At 41.1% G+C, this 22,734-nt stretch overlaps 2 protein-coding genes across 5 annotated transcripts in view; one reads left to right on the top strand and one right to left on the bottom strand.

The window, feature by feature from the left end:
- The window catches only part of LOC110968810 (uncharacterized), a 77,690-nt gene that overhangs the window by 36,498 nt on the left and 18,458 nt on the right, over positions 1-22,734 (top strand). The window contains exons 1-6 of one of the 4 annotated variants that reach the window (XM_051941624.1): positions 8,336-8,511; positions 10,908-11,345; positions 11,523-13,137; positions 13,256-13,519; positions 14,370-14,804; positions 14,991-15,398. The exons of 2 other annotated variants lie outside the window; for them this stretch is intronic. In XM_051941624.1, the coding sequence (XP_051797584.1) occupies positions 10,955-11,345; positions 11,523-13,137; positions 13,256-13,519; positions 14,370-14,804; positions 14,991-15,398 (3,113 nt within the window). In that variant the 5' untranslated portion in view covers positions 8,336-8,511; positions 10,908-10,954. Of the gene's footprint in view, positions 1-8,335; positions 8,512-10,907; positions 11,346-11,522; positions 13,138-13,255; positions 13,520-14,369; positions 14,805-14,990; positions 15,399-22,734 lie in introns of those variants that run through there. One more of the 4 variants, XM_051941623.1, reaches the window with a different exon arrangement.
- On the bottom strand, positions 15,900-22,298 carry LOC127531772 (E3 SUMO-protein ligase ZBED1-like). Its single transcript, XM_051941778.1, has 3 exons — positions 19,504-22,298; positions 16,718-16,773; positions 15,900-16,591 (listed from the first exon to the last, which is right to left on the bottom strand). Exon 1 carries the CDS (start codon positions 20,950-20,952, stop codon positions 19,864-19,866), a length of 1,089 nt encoding a protein of 362 aa, XP_051797738.1. The 5' UTR covers positions 20,953-22,298; the 3' UTR covers positions 15,900-16,591; positions 16,718-16,773; positions 19,504-19,863.

The following is a 22,734-nucleotide window of genomic DNA, read 5'->3' as shown; positions in this document are numbered from 1 at the left end:
CTGTAGATCTCTGCAGTTCATCCAGAGTGATCATGGGCCTCTTGGCTGCATCTCTGATCAGTCTTCTCCTTGTTGGAGGTGAAAGTTTAGAGGGACGGCCGGGTCTTGGTAGATTTGCAGTGGTCTGATACTCCTTCCATTTCAATATGATTGCTTGCACAGTGCTCCTTGAGATGTTTAAAGCTTGGGAAATCTTTTTGTATCCAAATCCGACTTTAAACTTCTCCACAACAGTATCTCGACCTGCCTGGTGTGTTCCTTGGTCTTCATGATGCTCTCTGCACTTTAAACAGAACCCTGAGACTATCACAGAGCAGGTGCATTTATACGGAGACTTGATTACACACAGGTGGATTCTATTTATCATCATCAGTCATTTAGGACAACATTGGATCATTCAGAGATCCTCACTGAACTTCTGGAGTGAGTTTGCTGCACTGAAAGTAAAGGGGCCGAATAATATTGCACGCCCCACTTTTCAGTTTTTTATTTGTTAAAAAAGTTTAAAATATCCAATAAATTTCATTCCACTTAACGATTGTGTCCCAATTGTTGTTGATTCTTGACAAAAAATTAAAATTTTATATCTTTATGTTTGAAGCCTGAAATGTGGCGAAAGGTTGAAAAGTTCAAGGGGGCCGAATACTTTCACAAGGCACTGTATTGAGACTGTGCAGCGACTATTTTGTCTCCAGTGTTCAGATGAACCCTATCATGGGTACTCTGCTGAACTACAGCTACTTTATATTTGGAATCTCTTGACCAGAAGTACTTCTTGAACTCATTTTTCTGGAATGACAGACCTCTGCTGTAGTTTTGGCTCTTTGGGGCAGAAAACCTCGTGTTCTGTTTAATATTTGACCTCAACATGAAGTTAAGGATGTGGCGCTGTGTTCTGTTGAGCAGCTGGTTCAAAGACAAGAAAAATCAGACCGAGTGTGAGATGCTAGTTAGCACTAATTGCAGCTTGGTTCACATCTGCAGTCTTTGTGGCTAATTAGCTTCAAGTTGTTAGCCAAAGCTAGCTGAAGCTATGGAAGCCCTGCTTTATTCCCATTAAATGCCGTCTTGAGTCAAAAAGATCAGTCTGTTGTCTTCTATTAATGCTGCATCCATTACATGAAGTCTAAGTCATGTCAGTGCTAGTCAATAAAAAAGTCAGAATGGTTTTATTATGAAGGAAATAGAAATATGTGTAATTTAGTTCTCGTTACTGTCTCTGTCTACAACAGGGCAGAAAAACGTGCTCTGAACACGATACATCAATATCACTGGACGATTGTAGCCTGTCGAGAGCTACTGATGAATGCTGCCAATGCTTCAACGGAAAACTAGAATTCTCCTTTTTCAATGAATAAAACGTGATTTAGTATGACTCAGAAGGATCTCTGGTATAAACTAAGCTGTTTTTAACCACTTTCAGTTCCCCAAATTGCACTGATTAATTTTTTTTATCTGCTTTATAATTTTAAAAATGAAAAATAAACAGGTTGTAGCCAACCTTCAACCACTGTAATCCTTGTAGTGACCGGAAGTGTTAGCTGAGTTAGCGGAAGTGCTAACAACAGTCAGCTCTAGCAAGGATTATTACCATCACACATGTAACTTTTAAAATAAATCCTCTCCAGAACATCCGTACCTCGGCATTTCGTTTTCCAATATTTGTGTCAAATATTTTTATGTCTCTAAAATAAGAAAATGGCTGCTTAGTGAAATATATTGTCACCACCAAGATAAGCACGCAGAACTCACTTACATTGTACCGGCTCGCAGGCCGAGGTCACTCCCCAATGTGAAAACAATGAACACACAAAATGAACTCAGAACGTAGAATTGGAACAACTAAAGGCAACCAGTAATAAAAGAACGTCTTTGAACACACAAATAACCCCATAAAACAATCCCAAAGAACACATAACTACCCATGATGCCTAGCGGTCCCCCCACCCGGAACACAGTCACTCGCCGCAGCGACCCCAGCGGCCCCCCACAGCCGCTACAATATGAAGTACATCTGCATTGATGCATTTATTTATTTAAAGAATCCCCATTAGCTGATGCCAATGCCACCAGCTAGTCTTCCTGGGGTCTGAAAAAGAAAACAACCTTACATCAAAAGATCATATTTCCAGATCACATCAGTCAAAATAGACATCTAATGTACATCATGTTTCTGGTAATACTAACAACAGCACATTAGTGCTGGGTAATCTTACATTTTATTACATTTGAAGAAGCTGATCTTAGTCTCCAGACCAATCATTCAGTCAACAGGAACAAACAAGAACCAACGCAGAAATAGGACATTATACATGTCGGACTGGATTATTGCTCAGCCGTTAAGTAATGCATTCTAAGATGATATTTAAATGAGGCCTTGCTGTTAGATTGTCGTATATAGAGAGGGCAGCTATTCCAAAGTTTGATGTCATGATAAATAACTGCCTTTTTCCAATCATTGGATTTTGGGCATGGTAGTTTAATTTGACCGTCATCTGATATAGTGGAATGATTTTGAATCTGACTACATCTGATAATTTGATTATGTAAAAACTCAGGTTTGTGGAGCAAACAGTGTTGCTAAAGAATGGGACTGAACTTAAGCCTTTTTTCTACTTTTCACGAGAGTTTACAATGCATACTTTCTGTGTTTGCTGTCATGGGACAATGTAAAACAAGTCTGGCGGCTCTTTTCTGGGCAATTTGTAGTTTTTTCAGCAGACCCTTCGATGCCGAGGACCAAAGGGGTGAGCAATAGTCCAGATGACTTAGAATTAAAGATTTAACTACCTGATCCAAAATGTGTTCAATAACATGAGGAAGGCATTTTCTCACCATAGAGATGTCGGTACCAATTATTCTGTCAGTGTGTTCTGACCATGACAATTGACTATCTATTATAACTCCTAATAATTTAAACTTATCAACCTGTTGTATTAGTTCACCAGACAAGTTCATTCTCATTGTAGGTCTAGATGACAGTTTGTGACTTGATCCCAAAATAACAGATGGTCTTTGAGATATTCAATACGAACTTCTTTCGTTGTATCCAATCAAAGACTGAATCTAACTCAGAAGTCAAAACATTGTCTAGCTCTCCACTAATATTTGCTGCGTAACAAAGTGTAGAATCATCGGCATACATTTGTACACTTGCTTTGTGCAAAACAGATGGCAAGTCATGAAAATGGAGTACAGGAGTGGTCCAAGGCAGCTGCCCTGTGGCACACCACACTCTAGATCTTTAGAGTTGCCAATGTAATAATTTTTTTATTTATTTTTTAGTTCTGCATGAAAGATAACTCTTCATAAATGAGATGGCATTTGGTTTAAATCTATAGCATTCAAGTTTACCTGTCAAGAGACTGTGATCAATGACATCGAATGCTGCATTAACATCCAGCAGCACTGCTCCTGTCATTTTATAGTTATCCATCTCTTTTAACCAGTCATCTGTCATTTGTATAAGTGCAGAACAAGCAGAGTGGTTGTTTTTGTAAGCGTGTTGAAATTTTGTGAACAGACCATTGCAGTCAAAATATTCTTGTATTTGTAAATAGACAATTTTCTCCCTCAGTTTACTGAGCGCAGGGAGGATGGTAATGGGTCTACAGTTCTGCCCAGTAAGTGCCAGTCTGCCATCTTTAGGTCAGGGAATTATTTTGCCTTCTCTCCACATAGTGGGATATATACCATACATTAGACATTTATTTAAAATGTAACATATAGGGCCAGAAATGTGGTAAGCTGCGAGATGCAGCACCTCACTGTCCAGCATGTCAGTGCCTATTGAGCTGTGGTCAGGGAGGGCCTTCAACATCTTCCTGATCACACTCTCCTCCACACTTTTAAACTGAAAAGTGCAAGTCTGACTAAATATTATGCCATTTCTTATTAATTATTATTGTTTCTTTTTTATTGATGTGATTTCAAAACTTTGATTTGGAAAATGTAAATAAACCGTAATAAGTGTTAGCTAGCTGCTCCACTCGATCTGAATATTTTTGTTCCCATCTTTGTCAAGCCCAAACAAAAAAAATATCCATATTCTGGCTACTTGTTAACTTACAACTGCATCACTGTAGTGACTTGAAGAGTTAGCCAAGCTAGTGGAAGTGCTAACAGGGCGACCTGCTCTGGCACAAATTACTACTGCAACACATGTGGCTTTTAAAATAAATCCTGTCCAAGACACAGAGCTGTAACTCCGTTTCAGTGTCAGCTCTGATGTTTCTCTGTGTGACTGTGTCTGACTTCCTCTAATAAAATCCTCCTGTTCACTGGGAGCTGCAGCTACAACCTCCGCCTCATGTAGGATCTGGAAGTGCTCTCATTGATTCCTTGTCAATTTCTTTCTCTGCCAGTTATTTAAAGAGTAAAAGCTCGAAAATAACTTGTTCTCACTGTCTGTTAAACCTGCAGCTTTAAGGTAAGGTAAGATAAGAACGCTAATAAATGTCTCAGGTTTGGTGTGTGTTCCTTCAGGTGAACAGGGTCCGTTTCACAAAGCAGGTTTCGTGAAAACTGAGTTTTTAACCCTGAAAATGGAGGAAACTCAGAGAAATGGTGGAAACTCAGAGTTTTCTGTTTCACAAAGGGAGGTATCTCAAAGCAGAGAAAGAGGGGCTCTACCCTGTTTCACAAAGAGAGTTAACTTACGCTCTTGGTCAGTTACAGTAGTAACAGACTCTATGAAACTAACCTAGTCGGGACCAGGTTTTTCTCAGTAAACCTCCAGTTTCTCTCTGTCTCTGCCCTCTTTCAGCCACACACACTGTTTCATTTCCTCGTTCATTCAGTCAGTCAGCAGGTGAGTTTTGGCGTAGCCTAGTTCTCCAATCTGTCAAAATGATCCAATGGATGAAGGATCAGCATTACTGCGAAGAAAATTAAATATTTGTAGGGAGATTGTTATCAGACCGCGCATAGATGTTCTCTCATTTCCGGACAATTATCTTTTTGAGCGGTACCGTTTCACGTCACAGTCCATAATGTACATACACAATCTAATCCGTCCTTACATTTACATTACCAACCAGTCATGCTCTCACATCCATCAGATATTGTGTGTTGCACTGCGGTTCTTTGCAAATGGAAGTTTTTAATACAATGTCGAAGATGTAGGGCACTTCAGTAAGACAACTTTATACAGAACGGTCAGAAAAGTTTTCCTGGCCCTGAAACGGCTTTTACTCATCTCTGTGGTTTTCCCTGGACATAAACCTGTCCGAGCATCAAGGAGGAGTTCCACAGGATTGCAGGTGAATGATGTAGATGTTACACAAGTTACATACCACGATGGACGCAACAGTGTAATTTTCAACAATTATTTATTTCATAAGGAGAAGTGGGTGTCCCCGCTTACTTCATCTTTTTGTCTCTGAAACTCATCGAACCCGATTAATTTTACAGCACCACAAATGGCGGACCAACCCGCAGGTATAACATGCATGAACTCACTCCAAACTTAGGACACAGTAAAAGAACTGTAAGCTAATACACGTCACATGAAACACACCACAAGATCGAGTATGGAGAGTCAGAGCATAGATGGTATTAACAGGGGAAGTGACCCAAATCAAACAAACATAAAATAAAAGACAAATGTAGGGACTTAGTTCGCTCGCACAAGTTCTTTACTCTTTCACACAGTTGTAGTGTATTACTGGGTGAACTAACTCAAATTAAAATATAAACAAGGTTACAAAAAGGACAGCAGGCAGCGGCCCACGCGAACACTGCAATACACAAAAACACAACATTACCAAAGGCTAAAAAACATTTTAATCACATCTCTAAAAACATTAAAAAGCCGCATACCTGAAACGCCGTCGTCACACGGTGCCACACAATCACTCCATTCTGCAGTAATTCCATAAAATCCTGCCATACAACATGCATATAAAATACCGAACAACATAAAACAATCATCATATTATCACAATAATATTTACCCGATTGTCTCATTTCATCCTCCTGCCTAGCGTGTGTGCCCAGCAAACACCCAGACCATCCCACAGGAAACCAGCATTCTTCCTCGACAAGCAGCCGACTTCCTTTTTAAAGGAAAATGCCCAGGAGAAGAGCGACACCCTGCGGTGTCCTATGCTACATAGAGATCTGTTAAATTCATTTTAAATCATATTGTGTTAATGACATTGTCCTGCAGCCTCAGACTGGGATTAGTCATTTTAGTTTCTTTTAGGATTTCCCAGTGTGATTGGCTGCATAGATGCACACACATCCCCATCACAGCTCCCTCACATCATGAACAGGAAGTCCATTCACAGCATAAATGTGCAGGTAGGCTACAGGTAGACTGACTACTGTTTCTAAATGTTAAAGACTGCATCATAGTTCAACATCTGTCATTCTCTGCACTGTCCAGATCATATGTGATGCTGCATACATCATTTCTAATGTGGAGGCCACGTGGTCTGGGTCTGTTCATGACTCCAGGATTTATGGAGAGTCTAACCTGAGCAACAGACTGCAGCGTGGTCAGCAGCATAAAGATTTTCACAATAGAATTCTCTTGTCTCCCTCCTTTAATATGCTCTGATGTATCCTCTATACATTACAGGAGAGTTTGATGGCCTTCTGCTGTGTGACAGGGGTTACCATGCCAACCCAGGCTGATGACCTCATACCCTGACCCTGAACCAGGCCCCCAACAGAACTTCAACCGGACTCACTGCAGGACCAGAGCCCGGGTGGAGATGACCATAGGCCTGCTGAAAGCCCGTTTCCAGAGCCTACGTCTCCTCAGGGTGACCCCTGAGAGGGCCTGTGATATTACTGTGGCATGTGTTGTTCTTCATAATATTACCACTATTAGAGGAGAGCAACACCCTGCCCTACAAACTGAAGACCCAGATGATGAGCCCATCCACCTGCAGCTATCCAGGACAGCAGAGCAGTCAGAGACACCGTATGCAACAATCACTTCAGAGTTTAAGTCACCATCATCACCACCACAGCAAATAAAGACATGATACACATTTCATTTGCTCTTCTTTATGTCCTACAAATAAACAGATAGTTCAGTTCATGTTCCAGTAGTTAACATAATTCACCTGTGACCATCACCACCTCTAACTTGTGCTCCAGTATTTCAATTTCCAGATCTGCCCTCCTAATCTGTTTTTTTGGATTTTTCTCAGCAAATGCAGTTTGTAAATCTGTTTTACTGATAACTGGGAATACATAGAGGACATTCAATTATACAGTTGCACATGAATTCCACAGAATGAAGCTCTGGTGTTTCCTGAACATCCATCTCACTGTGTCAGTCTGTGCAGTGGAAGCTGAGGAACCATCCTGCTGCTGTCCAGCCATGCTCTGTTAAAAAGATGAGAATGTGTAGGCTAAATGTCACACTCTATATTCCACCCAGAATGTGAATGAGAAGAGAATTATCAGTAACATAAAGGCAGCAGACACAGTTTCATCCTCTTCATTCGAGATCAGTGACATGTTTCAGTAAACTGAAACATGTCACTGATCTCTCACTGATCTCTCTCTGTGTTTGAGAGAGAGAGAGAGAGAGAGAGAGAGAGAGAGAGAGAGAGGCACATTACGTTTTATAAAAGCACTTGTGTCTTGGGGGTGGTCTCAGAGGATGAGCTCCCTCCAGGGATTCCTTCAGCCACTGGCCTTTCCAAATTCTTTCTTACGGCCAGCTCCCCTGCCTCCGTTAGAGGTGGCGATGCTGGGTCACCACCCGTTTTACAGGCATCTGCTTTCTTTCTGTTGGCTGAGCAGAAGTCTATGTTAGTTTAAATAGGCTTAATTATTTAACAGGACATGATATGGATGCAGACATTTATACTATGTGGATAAAACAACTGCACAGTCAAACAGCCACTTAATATTTAGGCTACTTCACAATGTAAAACTTGATCAAAATTAGGTACCTCCATGAGATAATGTCGAGGTCTGACCTGTTTGAACAATGTTTTTGTATTTCATCTTCAGCTGTTGCCATGTGCGCTTCTCCCCCTCAGGGTTTCACCTAAATGAAATAACTTAATAGGATAGGCGTACCATTCAAACAGTTTTCCCTGTAATATTATTGTGAGTGCATAGGTTACCTCCGTGTGAAACTACTCCAAGTTAATCAAACCACCTCAAATCAGCTGTTCTGGAACCGAAAACTCAGAGTTTCCTATCTCAGAGTAGATCAACTGAGAGTTCAGGGTTAAACTCAAAATTTGTTGAACCTGTTTTGGGAAACGGACCCAGTGTGTCCCTCAGTTGTATTTTTCTGGACCAACGGTGCCATCTGGTGGATATTGTGGAATCCTACAAGCATTCAGAGATAACGCAGCAAAGTGAATGACAGAGCAGGAAGGAATTCCACTCGCCTGTGGAAACATGCACGGACAAAACACAAGACTGTCTGTGGGGTGGGAGGAACCCACTGAAGAACCTCGGTGACATCTGGAGGCAGTGGGCACAGCGACACACAGGCGAGATCCAGGAAGAAGAGCTGAAAACTGTTTCTGAAAGGTAAAATATGTTGACTTTCGAACTTTTCTACAGCCGAGGAAGAAACCACCCTCTTTAGTTTCCTCGGACAGAGATGAAGTTTGGCGTTTTCAATCATTTCTAAATCGGCCTGCAGTTCACCAATAAGCATCAGTTTAATCAGTGCTAACGTCCAGATGGTTTAGCAGAAAAAGAGAAGAGTTTTGTGCTGAATTCAGACGGTAGGACAGCAGTGAAGCACGTTTGTTTTTGCCTGTCGAAGACAAAACCAGCAGTGTGTGAGTCACTTCTGTGTCTGTAGGTTTTGAAAGCTCTTTTTATTAGCACTAAGTTAGCTAACTTTGTGATAGTGCTAACAAAGTAGCTGTAGCTAACGGTCGTTTGGAGTTGACTTTTATGTTTCAGTTTACATGTGTTTTGTTCTATCCAGCTGCTTTAAACAAGTTTTAACTAACAAAACCATGTAATTCATGAGCCCAACTGTAATTTGTTTTATCTGAAAGGCCACAGTCCGTTTGGAATTGACTATTATTTTATTTATTTAATTTCTTTTTACATATTTTTCTTCCTATCCAGCTACTTTAAACATGTTTTAACTCACAAAACCATGTAATTTTTGAGGCCAACTGTAATTAATTTCATCTGAAAGGCCACCGTCCATTTGGAATTGACTTTAATATTCCTCTTTTGCATTTATTGTTTTTTTTATCAGGCTCCTGTAAACAACTTTGTTAGCTACTGCTAATGCTGACTAACAGCTGAAGGTCCAGTTGACTTTTATTCTTCAGTTTTACATGTATTAATTTTCATCCAGCTGCTTTAATCGTGTCTTAATGAACAAAACAATATAATTTATGAGGCCAACTGTAATTTATTCTACTACAGAGGTGATCTAACGTTAACTTAGCGGTTATAAAGTTAGCTTTGATGTCACTGACAAGCAAATATTTTGTTCTGTTCCTGTTCTATTCTCTCTTTTGTTAATTGTCTATTGCTTTTCAGTGTGTACAATATTCTGTAAATATCTTAGAAGTTAAAATGAATACCTCTAAGGCAAGTTAATAAATATACTTATTTATGATAGCAGATAGTCAATGCTGAAAAGTAGCTGATATTTATCTTGTTGTTAGTGCTGTAAACCGAGCAGTCATTGTGTTAGTGGACAACAAGCTGCTATCTTTGTCTAATATTTCATAGTGGACAACAATATAAACACAGAATGCACATGTTTTGAAGAAGTGATGAAGTTAAAAATCTCATTTTCTATTGTCATGATTATAGAAGGGCTGCACAGTGGGCTAGTGGTTAGCACTTTCGCCTTGCAGCAAGAAGATCCCCGGTTCACGTCCCGGGGTGGGCCTGGGATCTTTCTGCATGGCGTCTGCATGTTCTCCCTTTCTCCGGGTACTCTGTCTTCCTCCCACAGTTCAAAAATATGCTGAGGTTAATTGATGACTCTAAATTGCCCGTAGGTGTGAATGTGAGTGTGATTGTTTGTCTGTATATGTAGCCCTGTGACAGACTGGTGACCTGTCCAGGGTGTCCCCTGCCTTCGCCCGAGTCAGCTGGGATAGGCTCCAGCGAGGATAAAGCGGTGTACAGAGGATGGATGCATGGATGATTACAGAAGGATTAAATTGAATCAATTAGGCGTCAAAGTTTTTGAATCGTTGAACTGGTGAGAAGTTTTCAACCATGAAGACTGGTTAGGTGTGGCTGTAGAGGTCAATAACAGGATGCTGTAATGTCAGACCTGTTCTGTACTGTGTGGCTCTCTGAATTTCTTCATGAGACTTCTCACTCCATTTCTGCCCACATCGGCTCATCTCGTCCTGTGATCACATAAACATATACACATATGTATATAACATATACACATATGTTGATCACCCCTCCTCCCCCCAGACGAAAATATTCGGAGCTCGTCTCTTCCCTGCACCTTTGGCCCACTTCGGCTCGTCCCGCCGTGTTCTTCGGCTCATTTCGGCTCCTCCATTCGTGTTTGTAAACACCACCCGAATGGCCGGGTGGCTGCCGACTCTGAAGTCACGCTTCACTTCGTTGCATAAACACAAGACAAGATGCTTAAGACCGGTGTTTGGGAATTCTTCAGTTTAACTAAAGACTAAACGAGGGCGGACGTTACGGGGCGGAACGAATATCCAGATATTCGTCTTTAATAGGGCCCGAATATTCGGAGGCCAGAAACCACTATTCGGGCCAGCCCTAGTTTGATTGACTACTAATAATCTTTATCAGCACTGATTTAAAAAGAAACACATCAGTAGACACCTCCTTTGAATTGAGATACACCATGAGAGTTGATGTTGAACTGTAAATATTGCTTCAGCTAAGTGTTGCCTAACATCTGCATCGTAATTATTGAACATTTGTTCATCTGGTGTCTTGTTCTGCAGGTCATTGACGTTGGGTCTGTGTGCAGAACTCACAGGAGTCAGGAAACATGGCTTGTACGTCACAGTCCGCCTTAAATTATGTCGAGAGTGCCAGAAATCACCTTGTGGGAGAATTACAGAATCTGTCTGTGATTTTGGAGGATTTGTATCTGAAAGGAGTTCTCAGTGATGAGGAGGTCAGAAACATACAGGCAGAGCGCGATGACTACGATAAAACCAGAAAAATCCTGGACTCGGTCATGAAAAAGGGGGAAGCAGCCTGCTACGAGTTCCTCAGAATTATTCACGTGACGAGGAAGAGGACTTTAGGGAGGCCAACTCCTCTCTCTGAGAAAAACACTGGAACTTCCACTGGAAGCCAGAAGTTTGACCTTCACCACTGGATCAGCTGCTTTTCTTTTAAAGAAGAAACACAAATGGATGTGGACTACCTGCAAGGTATTGTGAAGAAAAATCTGCTTCAAAAGTGTCACATTTCTGATTATTCGATTGACCGATTCTATATAATACATTTTATTGTGTCTGTGTACAAATATTTGATATTTAGCAAGAATTTAGGAGAGAACCATGGTTGTGTTGTAGTATATTTATTTTCTCACTGTTATTTTATTTTAGGACCAAAACCGTGTCACAGATATCAGACAAAGTTGAAGGAAAAGGCACAAAAATCGTCAAATGAGTTTTGGAATGCAAGTAAAAACCTGTTTGAAGAAAACAGGAGGCCTGATCTGTCATACACCTCACTGGTACTAGATACACAGAAGAGCCCATCTCCATCTAAAATCAAGAAATGGAAGAGAAAGAAAAGTAAGATGAGTCAAACTGAGAAACTGAGGACATACATCCCTGAGGACAAACCAGAAATTTCCCCCACTGACCTTCTGAATAGACAGGAAAACATACTCTTGGTTGGGAAGCCTGGAATTGGAAAGACGGCAGTCGTTTGTGAAATGTTGAGACTGTGGGCAGAAAAGGACAACAAGGAGTTAGATTACATGTTCTACTTTGACATGAGGGAAACGTCCCAAATCACACCGACTATGAGCCTGGAGGATCTTCTTTTCAATGCGTTCAGTGAACCAGATGTAGGTGTGGATGAGGTTTTACAGGACATAAAGAGTAACTCTGATAATGTTACCATCATTTTTGATGGAATCACAGATCTGTCTCTATCAGTGGTGCAGAGGCTTGTAGACAAAGAACTACTACCTGATGCAAAGATCATCATAACCTGCAGACCAGATGATGAGGAAGACTTCTTCTCTGGGGACTGTCTCAGAGTGGAGGTGAAAGGATTTAGCGAGCAGAACATAAAGTCCTACTTATCTGCAACGCTCTGCGATGCACAGAAGGTTTTGAGCAGCTTGGGGTTGCTAACTCTTTGCCATGTACCAATGTATGCTCTGATGGTGGCTGCCTGCTCTTCATCAGAAGACTCTCCACAGCCATGCACTGTAACAGAAATCTACATCGACATTGTTCGTTACTGCCTTCAGATAAACGGCAACAAAACAAAGAACAAAGATCTAAACACCTTCATCAACACCAAGAGAGAGGAAATACTGTCTTTGGCTGAAATAGCTTTTCATGCAACTCAGGGAAAGGGAAAATCTGTGAACCTGACTGAAGTGCCCTGTGAAGACAGCTGTGTCCTTTCCTTTCTGAAACCACTTTTTATCAAAGAAACAGAAACTAGACACACATTCCTCCATTACACACTGCAGGAGTTCTTTGCAGCCGTGTGGCTCTTAAAGAATCCTGATGAAATCAGGAATGTTTTTCAGCAGTGTCTCACTGAGGAGATGAAACACATGAAACATTTGATCCCTTTCATGTGTCGACTGTTGAATGAGAAGAGCCCAAGTTGGATGAAGTGTCTGATTCCAGCTGAGGAACTCAGCAGCACATCTGACTGGTTCTTCAAGGAGCTCATCATCACATTAGTCCCAGATGTGGTTGGCACTGAAGACAGTGGACTTGATGTCAACACATTGTTCTTATGCCAGTGCTTGTATGAGTCCCAGTGTCCAGAGGCATGCGTCTACCTTCTAGACAAACTGGACTACCGTCTTGACCTCTGTGGAGAGAGTTTTGATCCTTACCTCTGCTGTGCTGTGGCCTATGTGGTAAATCAGTCTCAGGAACAGAAAATACGGTTGAACCTTGATGATGTCGCAATATCAGAGCAAGGAATGAGACAACTGTTTGGATGCCTTCAGAATGTCCAATGGTATGAGTGAGTGTGTTTTTTAGTGTCACATGACTGCTCAGGTTACAACATACAGTATAATGAGAATGATATTCTACTGTGGATTTGTTTGACCATGAGGTTATTCTTTAAACTACAGGTGTGACCCTTTGCAACAGCAGCTGTGGAAGATTTTCCTTCTCGGTGAAGGAGAGATGGACTTGGCAACTTTACTTGTCCTCGATGACAATCAGTTGCACCTTCCAGTGGAGGGTAAAGAACAGCTGTTTGAAAGAGCTGTGGAAGTCATGAAGAGGATGACAAGAAAGGTCAATGTCTGCCTCTACTGGGACAGAGAAACTCCTGTCTGCCAGAGTCTGTGTGAGTCCCTGATAGAGGCTTTGCCATCCATCAGCTCACTCAGGTATGTATCTTTTGGCTAATAGTGATGTTATATATTTTAGCCAATCTTAGAAAGATGTATTGTTCTATGATGAGTGTTGAATCGTACTGTTAATGAACTTAAACTTAGTAGAACCAGGCTTCGGGCTGGCTTCATTGTCTAGGGTGGTTCTGAACTAATATCTACTGATTTGTTTGTCATTTTTCTGTTGTACAATCTCAGAATTCTGCTGAAAATGTGCCAGATAAATTGCTGCAGGTGCATTAAGATGCACAATGAATTTAATCAAGAATCACATTTCAGAACATTGACATTTTGGTGCTTTACGTACTGAAATGAAAAGACAAGCAGAGTTCTTCCAAAATAAATAACTCCAAGTATTTGATTTGATAAATGGTTAAGATGGCGCTGCTCTAGTGGCAGCTCGTTACAGCAGCTCTCGCTCGTCGAGCAATCTTTTTCTGTTTACTTTCTTTCCTCTTGCTTTTTTCTTTTTCGGAAGTTGCACTAGTAATCAGTGTGAATAATGGGCACGGAATTAGCGCACTTTGCTTTGATTTTTCTTCTGTTTTTGAATCTTCTGTCCGCATCGGTGATAGCAGACCCAGCAAGAGGCAGTGTCCCTGTGTCTAGGGAACATTGACATTTTGGTGCTTTACGTACCGAAATGAAAAGACAAGCAGAGTTCTTCCAAAAATAAATAACTCCAAGTATTTGATTTGATAAAGGATCATTACTCTCATTAACTCTTTATATTTTTCTTTTCACTTATACATTGTAAGATGAAAATCAGTACATCAAGCTGAAATTCTGTTTTCTGTTTTTGTTGTGTATGAGTCGAAATGTGTTTATTATTGTTATTATTCTGCAGCTTCAAGATGACCAACAGAAGTCCAGGTTTATGGAATGAGGAGCAATTCCGTGGGGCACTGGAGAGTCAGCAAAGGAGACTGTTACTTGATTTATGCCTGAAGGCAGCACTTCACATTGAGCAAAGCTTCCCAAATGTCGTGAATGTGCTCCTCTCATTGTTCCCTAATCAAACTGACTTAAGTAACCTCTGTCTCGATCTGTACCAACATGTTAGGAGTGAAGGGTTTTTGAGTGTCATTCCAAAACTGAGACTGCTTTTCCAGTCAGCTCCTGCAGTCTGGTCCATAAACCTCTCAGAGAGAAAGACCTCCATCCTCCTGGAAGTGCTGAAACTCCAATCAACGAAGAAACCAGTGGAGCTGACAGGCTGGTCAGATGAAAAGAGTGAAGTGAGGAGTTTCCTGCAGTGTCTCCCTTACATCTCACACCTCAGGTAAATTAATACAAATTGTTAAATTAATCATTTTTTTCATGATTTCGGTGTTCAAGACCAGCTGTCTGATCTAATTCAAGTGTTTCTCCTTTTAGATTTAAGTGTTGAAGAAAATTTGATGCTACAATTTACAGAAAAATGTATTTTAATTAAATGCTTTGATATTTTTAATCTTTATCATTTCAGTTTCATGCCTCAGTTATCAGAACTTTCGGAGGAAACCAGGTTCTTGAGGAATCTGGTCTGTGCAGCAGCACAGAGAGAACAGCAGACTGGAGAGAAGATAGTTGAGCAGTTATCATCAGTATGCAGATATAAAACATTTCCTCTCAAAGAAAAATGGTGTGATTTCCTCCTGGACCTTTACTGTTACGAGACTAAAACAGGTTTGAGTCTCCTTTCATCATCACAGTCAGCTTTCCAGTCAGGTCCTGCAATCTGGTCCATAAACCTCTCAGAGAGAAAGACCTCCATCCTCCTGGAAGTGCTGAAACTCCAATCAAAGAAGAAAAAAGTGGAGCTGACAGGCTGGTCAGACGAAGAGAGTGAAGTGAGGAGTTTCCTGCAGTGCCTGCCTTATATCTCACAGCTCAGGTAATGGATGATCTCTTAATCATCTCTGTTTTCTGTTGTCTATTTTGGATGGTTCCACATACAGATTGAAATATAATAAATTTCATACTTAAGTTTACAAAAAAGGTTTAGTTCACCATCAAGGACCATGCCACAACAAAGTGAGTTGATTCATGAGAAATTACCATTCCTCATTAAGTGTTGGATGACATTGAAGACTATAGGATGTAAGCAATGTTCCCTCTAATTTTTCATGAGTCTGAGCAAACAAACAAACTCCCTCACTGGTCCCTTGGACCCCTGTGAGCAACATCAGACGTGTGCACTGTGGTCATGCCAGCATCGCATCCATCCAAGTTGCATGGTTTATTAAAAGAACCAAATTACAGCATTTACATTTCTGCTAAAACTAGGGATGCAACGATACAGTTTTGTCACGATTCGATACGCATTTCGATATGAAGGTCACGATTTCGATTCGATACGTTTCATATGCTGAAGGAGAACTACAAGTTTGAATATTTTTTTCAAATAAAACATTTTTTTATTTTACCAATGAGCAACAGAATTACACTACCTGCTGTACTGTGTCGAAATACAGTCTAGTGCAAAAAATTCAAGTACTTAGCCTTTATAGACCTTGGAAAATACTAAAGTGCTCAGAACAATAATATAAATGTAACTTCAAAAACCATTAAAGCACCTGAAAGTCTTTCAGTCCATGAAAGTCTCCACTACAAGTTAACACTCCACATAACTTTTTAGCTGGCTGGTAATGTCTGTCAACCTGAACAAAAAAAAAACAATCAGTGGTCTATTGTATTTTTAGATTTTTCTGCAGAAAAATGAGCTTATCAACATTGTGTGCAGCAAGACGAGAGCGGGATGCTTCAACTATAACTCCTGCTGTGGAGAAAATTCTCTCACTAGCAACAGAAGTTCTCGGTACACAGAGGTGACGACGTGCAAGTTTTCAGAGATGAGGAAAGCTGGACTCATTCATCTTCCACCGTTTGAAAGGATCAACATGAATGCTCGGTGCCAATCTGTATGCATTGACCTTTTCTTCCACAGTATCAGAAAAGGACTTGTTCTGTTGTTCATTGTGTTGAAAAACCTCTCCTAACAGTTTTTCCATGGCTGTTTTCTTTGGTGGAGGTGGCTGGAGGTGCTGCAGGTTCCTGTTCAGTGGATGGTCTTGACGCTGGATGACCCTATCACAAAAATAAAGAGGAAAAAAAACATGAAAAACAACAATCTCAATATCTCTATTGGAACCTAAAATACAAAATATTGTAAATGTTAACGATATAGACAAGATAATGCCAGGCATGACATACTGTAAATCTGAGGCTGCAGGCTCCTCCTCAGTGGGTGGTCTTTTCTCTGGATAGTCCTATCACAAAAATAAAGTGAAGAAAAATGAAAAACAATTCCAATATCTCCATTAGAACTGAAAACACAAAATATTGTACATGTTAAGAATAATATACATCAAATAATGCCAAGCATTAATAGTTGGAACATGCTGTAAACTTTGTTTCATATTTTAATATAACAATAATAAAGATTAAAGCTGCAAGCAGCGATGGACGGGTCCTCGCATCCACGCTGGTCGGTGAATCCACGCACGTCCACCAGGTGGCGCTGTGACTGAGAGTGTATGTCGGCCTCTGAATCGCATCTGGACCAGAGTCCAATCATACATGTAAAATTTCAGCCAGACTGTAGCATGTTCAGAGCAGTTATAGAGCATTTCCTGTCTATCCACCAGGTGGCGCTGTAACTCAGAGTGTATTTCACACAGTGGATGTGATGAGGGTTGGACTCTGATCACTCATGAAAAGTTTCAGGCTGATTTGATCATGTAGAGGCCAGTTATACAGCATTTACTGTCCCTCCAACAGGTGGCGCTGCAACTGAGAGTGTCTGTTGGCCTGTAGATGTGATCAGGATTGGATTGTGATCACACATGGAAAGTTTGAGGCAGATTGGAGCATGCAGAGGAGAGTTATACAGCAGTTGATGTTTCATGGCGAAGCATCAAAACGCTGATGGTCGCCATGGCCACGCCATTTGGCTTCTGGTTAAACTTTTGATAACTTTTCCAAACCAAGTCCTGCTGTGTGGACTGACAAAATTTCAGGTCTCCTGGAATTATCCCCGAGGAGGTATTAACTCTCAAAAATGAGAAAAATCATCAAAAATCTCACAATTAATCCAAGATGGCCGACTTCCTGTTGGGTTTAGGACATGGCTCCAAGAGGCTTTTTTGTGCGTCCTGATGTGCTCTATAAGCCTCCCAAATTTCATGGATGTAGGTGAAACGTGCTGGGGGGGCTGTTTGTTAAAACTACTGTAGGGGGCGCTATAGCATGTGCAGTGCCGAGATGCATACAGTGTTGTTCCTTGGGTCAATGGTGATGTGTGTGGTAATTTTTGTGAGCATTGGAGTATTCCTAACCTGTCAGAAAGGGCTTTGTTTTTCATGGCGATATTTGGTTGCTACGGCAACAGCGTTGCATGAAATGTCACACCCTTCACAGTGTGTGATTGTCAAGAGGTGAAGACTCGACTGACCAATTTCCAGCATGATATCACCACGTTTGGGGCCATTGTACCTGAAAATATAAGGCCTTAAACTTACTATTACCAACAGGTGGCGCTATGACTTTTTCAAAATTTATGAGTGTGGATGTGTTCAGACTGGACCTGGTATCCAGCATGTGAAGTCTGAGGCAGATAGGATGTTGTTCAGCTGAGATATGAATCGTTAAATTTTCATGGCGAAACATCGAAATTGGTTTGGCCGCCACAGACACGCCCTTTGATGACAAGTCACCATTTTCACTGGGATGCATCATCAATGTGTTTAGGCTGTTGTCACTGCATTTGAAGTGAATATGATCAACCGGGTAACAATAGGGCATGAAAGTGTAAAAGATGTCTATTTCCTGAAACCACAAGGTGGCGCTATGACTGTCAATGAATATCCCTATGTGGATGACATCAGGACAGGACTGTCATCATACATGTAAAGTTTCAGGCAGATTGGAGCATGTTGAGAAGAATTAGACACCACTTCCTGTTTCATGGCGAAGGATCAGTTGTTTGAGGCTCCGCCATGGCCACACCTTTTGGCTTCTGGTTGAGTTTTTGATAACTTTTCATCAGAAAGGTCTGGTGCATGTACTGGCCAAATTTCAGTTCTCTCAGACTTATCCACTAGGAGCTATAAATTTTGACAAATGTACAGCAAATTCAAGATGGCCGACTTCCTGTTGGGTTTAGGGTGTGGCTGTGATTGACTTTTTGGTATGTCCTGATGTGGTGCATATGCCCACCAAATATTGTAGCTGTAAATAAAACATTGTGGAAGTTGGCCTAATGACCACTTTTTCAATTTTGCAGGTGGCGCTATAGAGCCATTTTTCCACACATATGCGCAACTCCCATAAAATATCAAATTTTTCGCCAGTCCTGATGTGCACGCCAAATTTCACGCGTTTTGGTTTATGATAAGGCCGCCAAAAAGGCAAGTCATTTCCCGAGGAGCGATTAAGTTTGAAAAATTTACAGCAAATTGAAGATGGCCGACTTCCTGTTGGGTTTAGGGCGTGGCTGTAATTGACTTTTTGGTGTGTCCAGATGTTCTGCATATGCCCACCAAATATTGTAGCTGTACATGAAACATTGTGGCAGTTGGCCTAATGACTACTTTTTCAAGTTTGCAGGTGGCGCTATCGAGCCATTTTGCCACGCACATGCGCAACTCCCATAAAATATCAAATTTTTCGCCAGTGCTGATGTGCATGCCAAATTTCACGCGTTTTGGAGTATGATAAGGCCGCCAAAAAGCCAATTTACTTTACGGGAGAAAAAAAAAAAAAAATAATAATAATAATAATAATAAACCCTAGGGTTTCAATAGGGTCCTTGGCACCGCTGGTGCCTTGGACAGTCGGTGCCCTGGCACCGCCTGTCCTTCGCACCCTCGGTGCTCGGACCCTAATAATAATAAACCCTAGGGTTTCAATAGGGTCCTTGGCACCGCTGGTGCCTTGGACAGTCGGTGCCCTGGCACCGCCTGTCCTTCGCACCCTCGGTGCTCGGACCCTAATTATACCTTCTCTAGAATGTCCCTGGTGAGATCCCTGTAGACTTGGAGCTTAGCTGCCTCATCAAGAGAAGGAAGGGATTTGAATCTGGGATCCAGGGCTGTAGATTTTTGAAGGTAACTTATGAGCTTTGAGTCCGTGTACCGACTTTCCAGATCTTTTGCAATCGCCTTTTTTTTGCCTCTGTAGCTGTTGGACTGTCCCCAACCAGGTGGTCCATGGATTTAATGAGTTGTTCTTTGAGTGGAAGGATCATCGATGTTGTTGGGGTCATTTCACTGCTCATCAGAGAGGTGACTGTTTTGAATGGTTTTTGCTCATCATCAGACAGCATAGCCACAGTTTTGTTAACAGTCCTGAGATTTTTGTCATGCTGAGCAGACTGCTGCCTGCTGTTCAACATATCTTTCTAGCATATCATGAGTTGAGTTCCACCGAGTCTGGACGTCATGGATTAATTTGTGACGGGGCAAGTTTAGCATCTCTTGTTTTGCTCTCAGTGTGTTGTTGGCTGTAGTGCTCTTGTGAAAAAAAGCGACTACTTTTCTGATCTTTCCTAGTAGGCGGGACACACTACTGATTGCAGTAACTTTCTTAGCTGCGAGGTTTACCACATGGGCAAAGCAGCCTATTTGTGGCCCGAGTCCCTCTGTCTCACGTATTGCATTCACAATGTTGGCTGCGTTATCTGTAGTGACTGGTATTGTCGCATTATCCCTGTTTAATTTCCACTCTGTCACAGCATGTTTTAGTTCTTCTGACAAATTTGCGCTTGTATGACTCTCATACATGGGACGAGTTTGTAGTACAGCGGTCTTAATCTGCCAGTCAGAGTCCAAAATATAATGCACTGTTACCGTAAGGTAGCTCTCCGTTGCCTGAGAAGTCCAGCTGTCTGTAGTCAAAGCGATATTGTTTGTTGCAGCCAATTCGTCAACAATGTTTTGCCAGACTTGGTCGTAAATAGCAGGGATGACAGTCTGCGTAAAGTATGTACGAGAGGGGATTTCATAATGGGGATCTATTGTTTTCATGAGGTAATGAAAGCCCTCATTCTCAACCACAGAGTAAGGCTGCAACGCTTTGGCAATGAATGTCCCAACAGCATGCGTGATTTTCTTGTGTTTATCAGAGGCGAAGCTATAGTTCTTCTGAAAGGCGTCGGCAATACTCTGACATTTTGGCCGTGTTACCTTGTCTGTCTCCATGTCTGTCCCGCTCGCAGACAGCTTATCCGGGTGATGACGCCGGAGATGGCTGCTCATGTTGGAGGTGTTGCCGGTTATGTTCGGCTCACTTGCGAGGCAATGCTTGCACACAGTTTTACTTTTATTCACCATTTTCTTCCCCTGGTCATTATAATCGATAGCAAACCCAAAGTGCTGCCACACAGTTGATCTGTACGAAGGTGGTGCGTTTTCAAACTTTGGTGTCTCCGTCTCGTTGCCGCTCGCCATGATTCCTTCTCTCCTCCACTTTCAAAACAACAGCAGCTAACAACACACGTGTTGCTAGCTGCACCCGCCTTCCCCCAGAACAAGGAGGGGGAGGGGGAGCAGAGGCGGAGCAAGGCAGAGTTTCTCACAGGCAGAAGGTTGAAGTCTCCTTTCTTGTCTCCATTCCAGCTTATTCTAAGTTTAGACACATCCTTTGCTAGACAGCTTTATGTGAATTTTCAGAGTTTTCAGCAGCGTCTTCGTCATGCCAAGAAACCTCTCCTTAGAGAAACACTTCCTGTGCTGCTGGAATGGTCACAAAATAAAAGCCCGTAGCCTTAAAAATACGCCTTCAAAATAAAAGCCTGAAGGGAACGGTTATTTTGGCACAAGCAAAACAAAGGCTTGCCAAAATTGATGAACTGATCAACAGACATTTATAAGAGTAATTTACACGCGATTCGGTATAAATACATAACGTGCACATGCATAACACATGCCTGTACTCAGCACAAGGTCATTTTTATTACAGATTTCATCCATTGGAAATGATACGTCAACTGAGTAGCCTTGGCGAATACTGCACTCTGAGTGCTTTTCTTGTTATGTTTTGTCAAGTGCTGCACAGTGAAATGTTAATTGAAAACATAGTTTCCGCATTTACTGTGCAAGTATTTATCAGTAATACAGTTAAAATGAGAGGAAATGTGAATGTTTACTTTGCAAGTTGATGTTGGTGTACGCCCCTTAATTTTCTGCTTGCGCTCCTAAAATTTTAAGTTAGGGGCCACTGTGCTCCTCGTAAAAAAGTCAGTCTGGAGCCCTGAACTATATCTTTTTTATAGATATTTTGCACTGTAACTGTTTGCATAGTTGTATTTCAGAACAAATAGTGCACATATTGTTCAGAGGTGAAACAATGTCCTTTTCCGTGTCTTTTATTGATTAGTTGCTAAACCAAATTTTACACGTGTTGTTGGCAGATGGAGTCCCTACCATGACCTGCTGACCATTTTTTGATATTACTGTAATTTGTATGCTGATTTTGCGAAGGCAGATATCTTAATTTATTACGAGGTAGCTATTTTGTACCCAAAAGCAAAATAGATCAGGTTTAGGATGTTCACTTAAAGCCATGTGCATATGATCTCAGTCCATATATATATATATGGAGAGATATATCCATCTTTTATGCTTTTGAAAAAATTCGATCAAGCAGAAATGTAAAAATTGGATGATTTGAGATGGAATTAACCAACAGTTTATATTCAATTTAGATTTTTTTTGTGTCATATTTCTTCAGTCATTGTTGGTTTAAATGAATTGCGTATTCTGTTAGTAGCAGTATTTTCACGGACATAATTTGTCATGTTGTTGGTCAACTGAACATGAAAGAGTTGATAGAACTTCATGAAGGTCACTGACTGACTGAAGCAATAAAGCAGACAGAAGAATCTGAGTTTATCTGTTGATGTAGAAATATTTAGTGCAACACTTTGGAAACATGTGACAGTCTTGTACCTGTATGAGAATAATCGAAAGATGTGGATAATAACAGCTGCAGCTCAGTGACAACAGTTCCATTATGTTAATACCTCTTCGTACAAAAACAGAAACACAACACAGAAAATGAAAAAAAATCTCTGACATTTACGCTGGTATTGGGTTTGTGAATATATCAGGAGTTTGAAGATTAAATCTTTAACCTGTAAAGCATCTATTACTGCACTGATGAAATGGAGGTCAGTCCTCATGTGTAGTTGTATTGAGGAGGAAATCATTAAAACTTGTTTTTCTCTTCAT

Source organism: Acanthochromis polyacanthus, chromosome 22, assembly GCF_021347895.1.
Source record: "Acanthochromis polyacanthus isolate Apoly-LR-REF ecotype Palm Island chromosome 22, KAUST_Apoly_ChrSc, whole genome shotgun sequence".
NCBI classification, from domain to species: domain Eukaryota; kingdom Metazoa; phylum Chordata; class Actinopteri; family Pomacentridae; genus Acanthochromis; species Acanthochromis polyacanthus.
This window is presented reverse-complemented; position numbering and strand designations above follow the sequence as displayed.

What these genes read in the sequence shown, in the direction of transcription:
- LOC127531772 (XM_051941778.1), bottom strand. Translation starts at nt 20,952, where the DNA reads ATGGCGAGCGGCAACGAGACGGAGACACCAAAGTTTGAAAACGCACCA.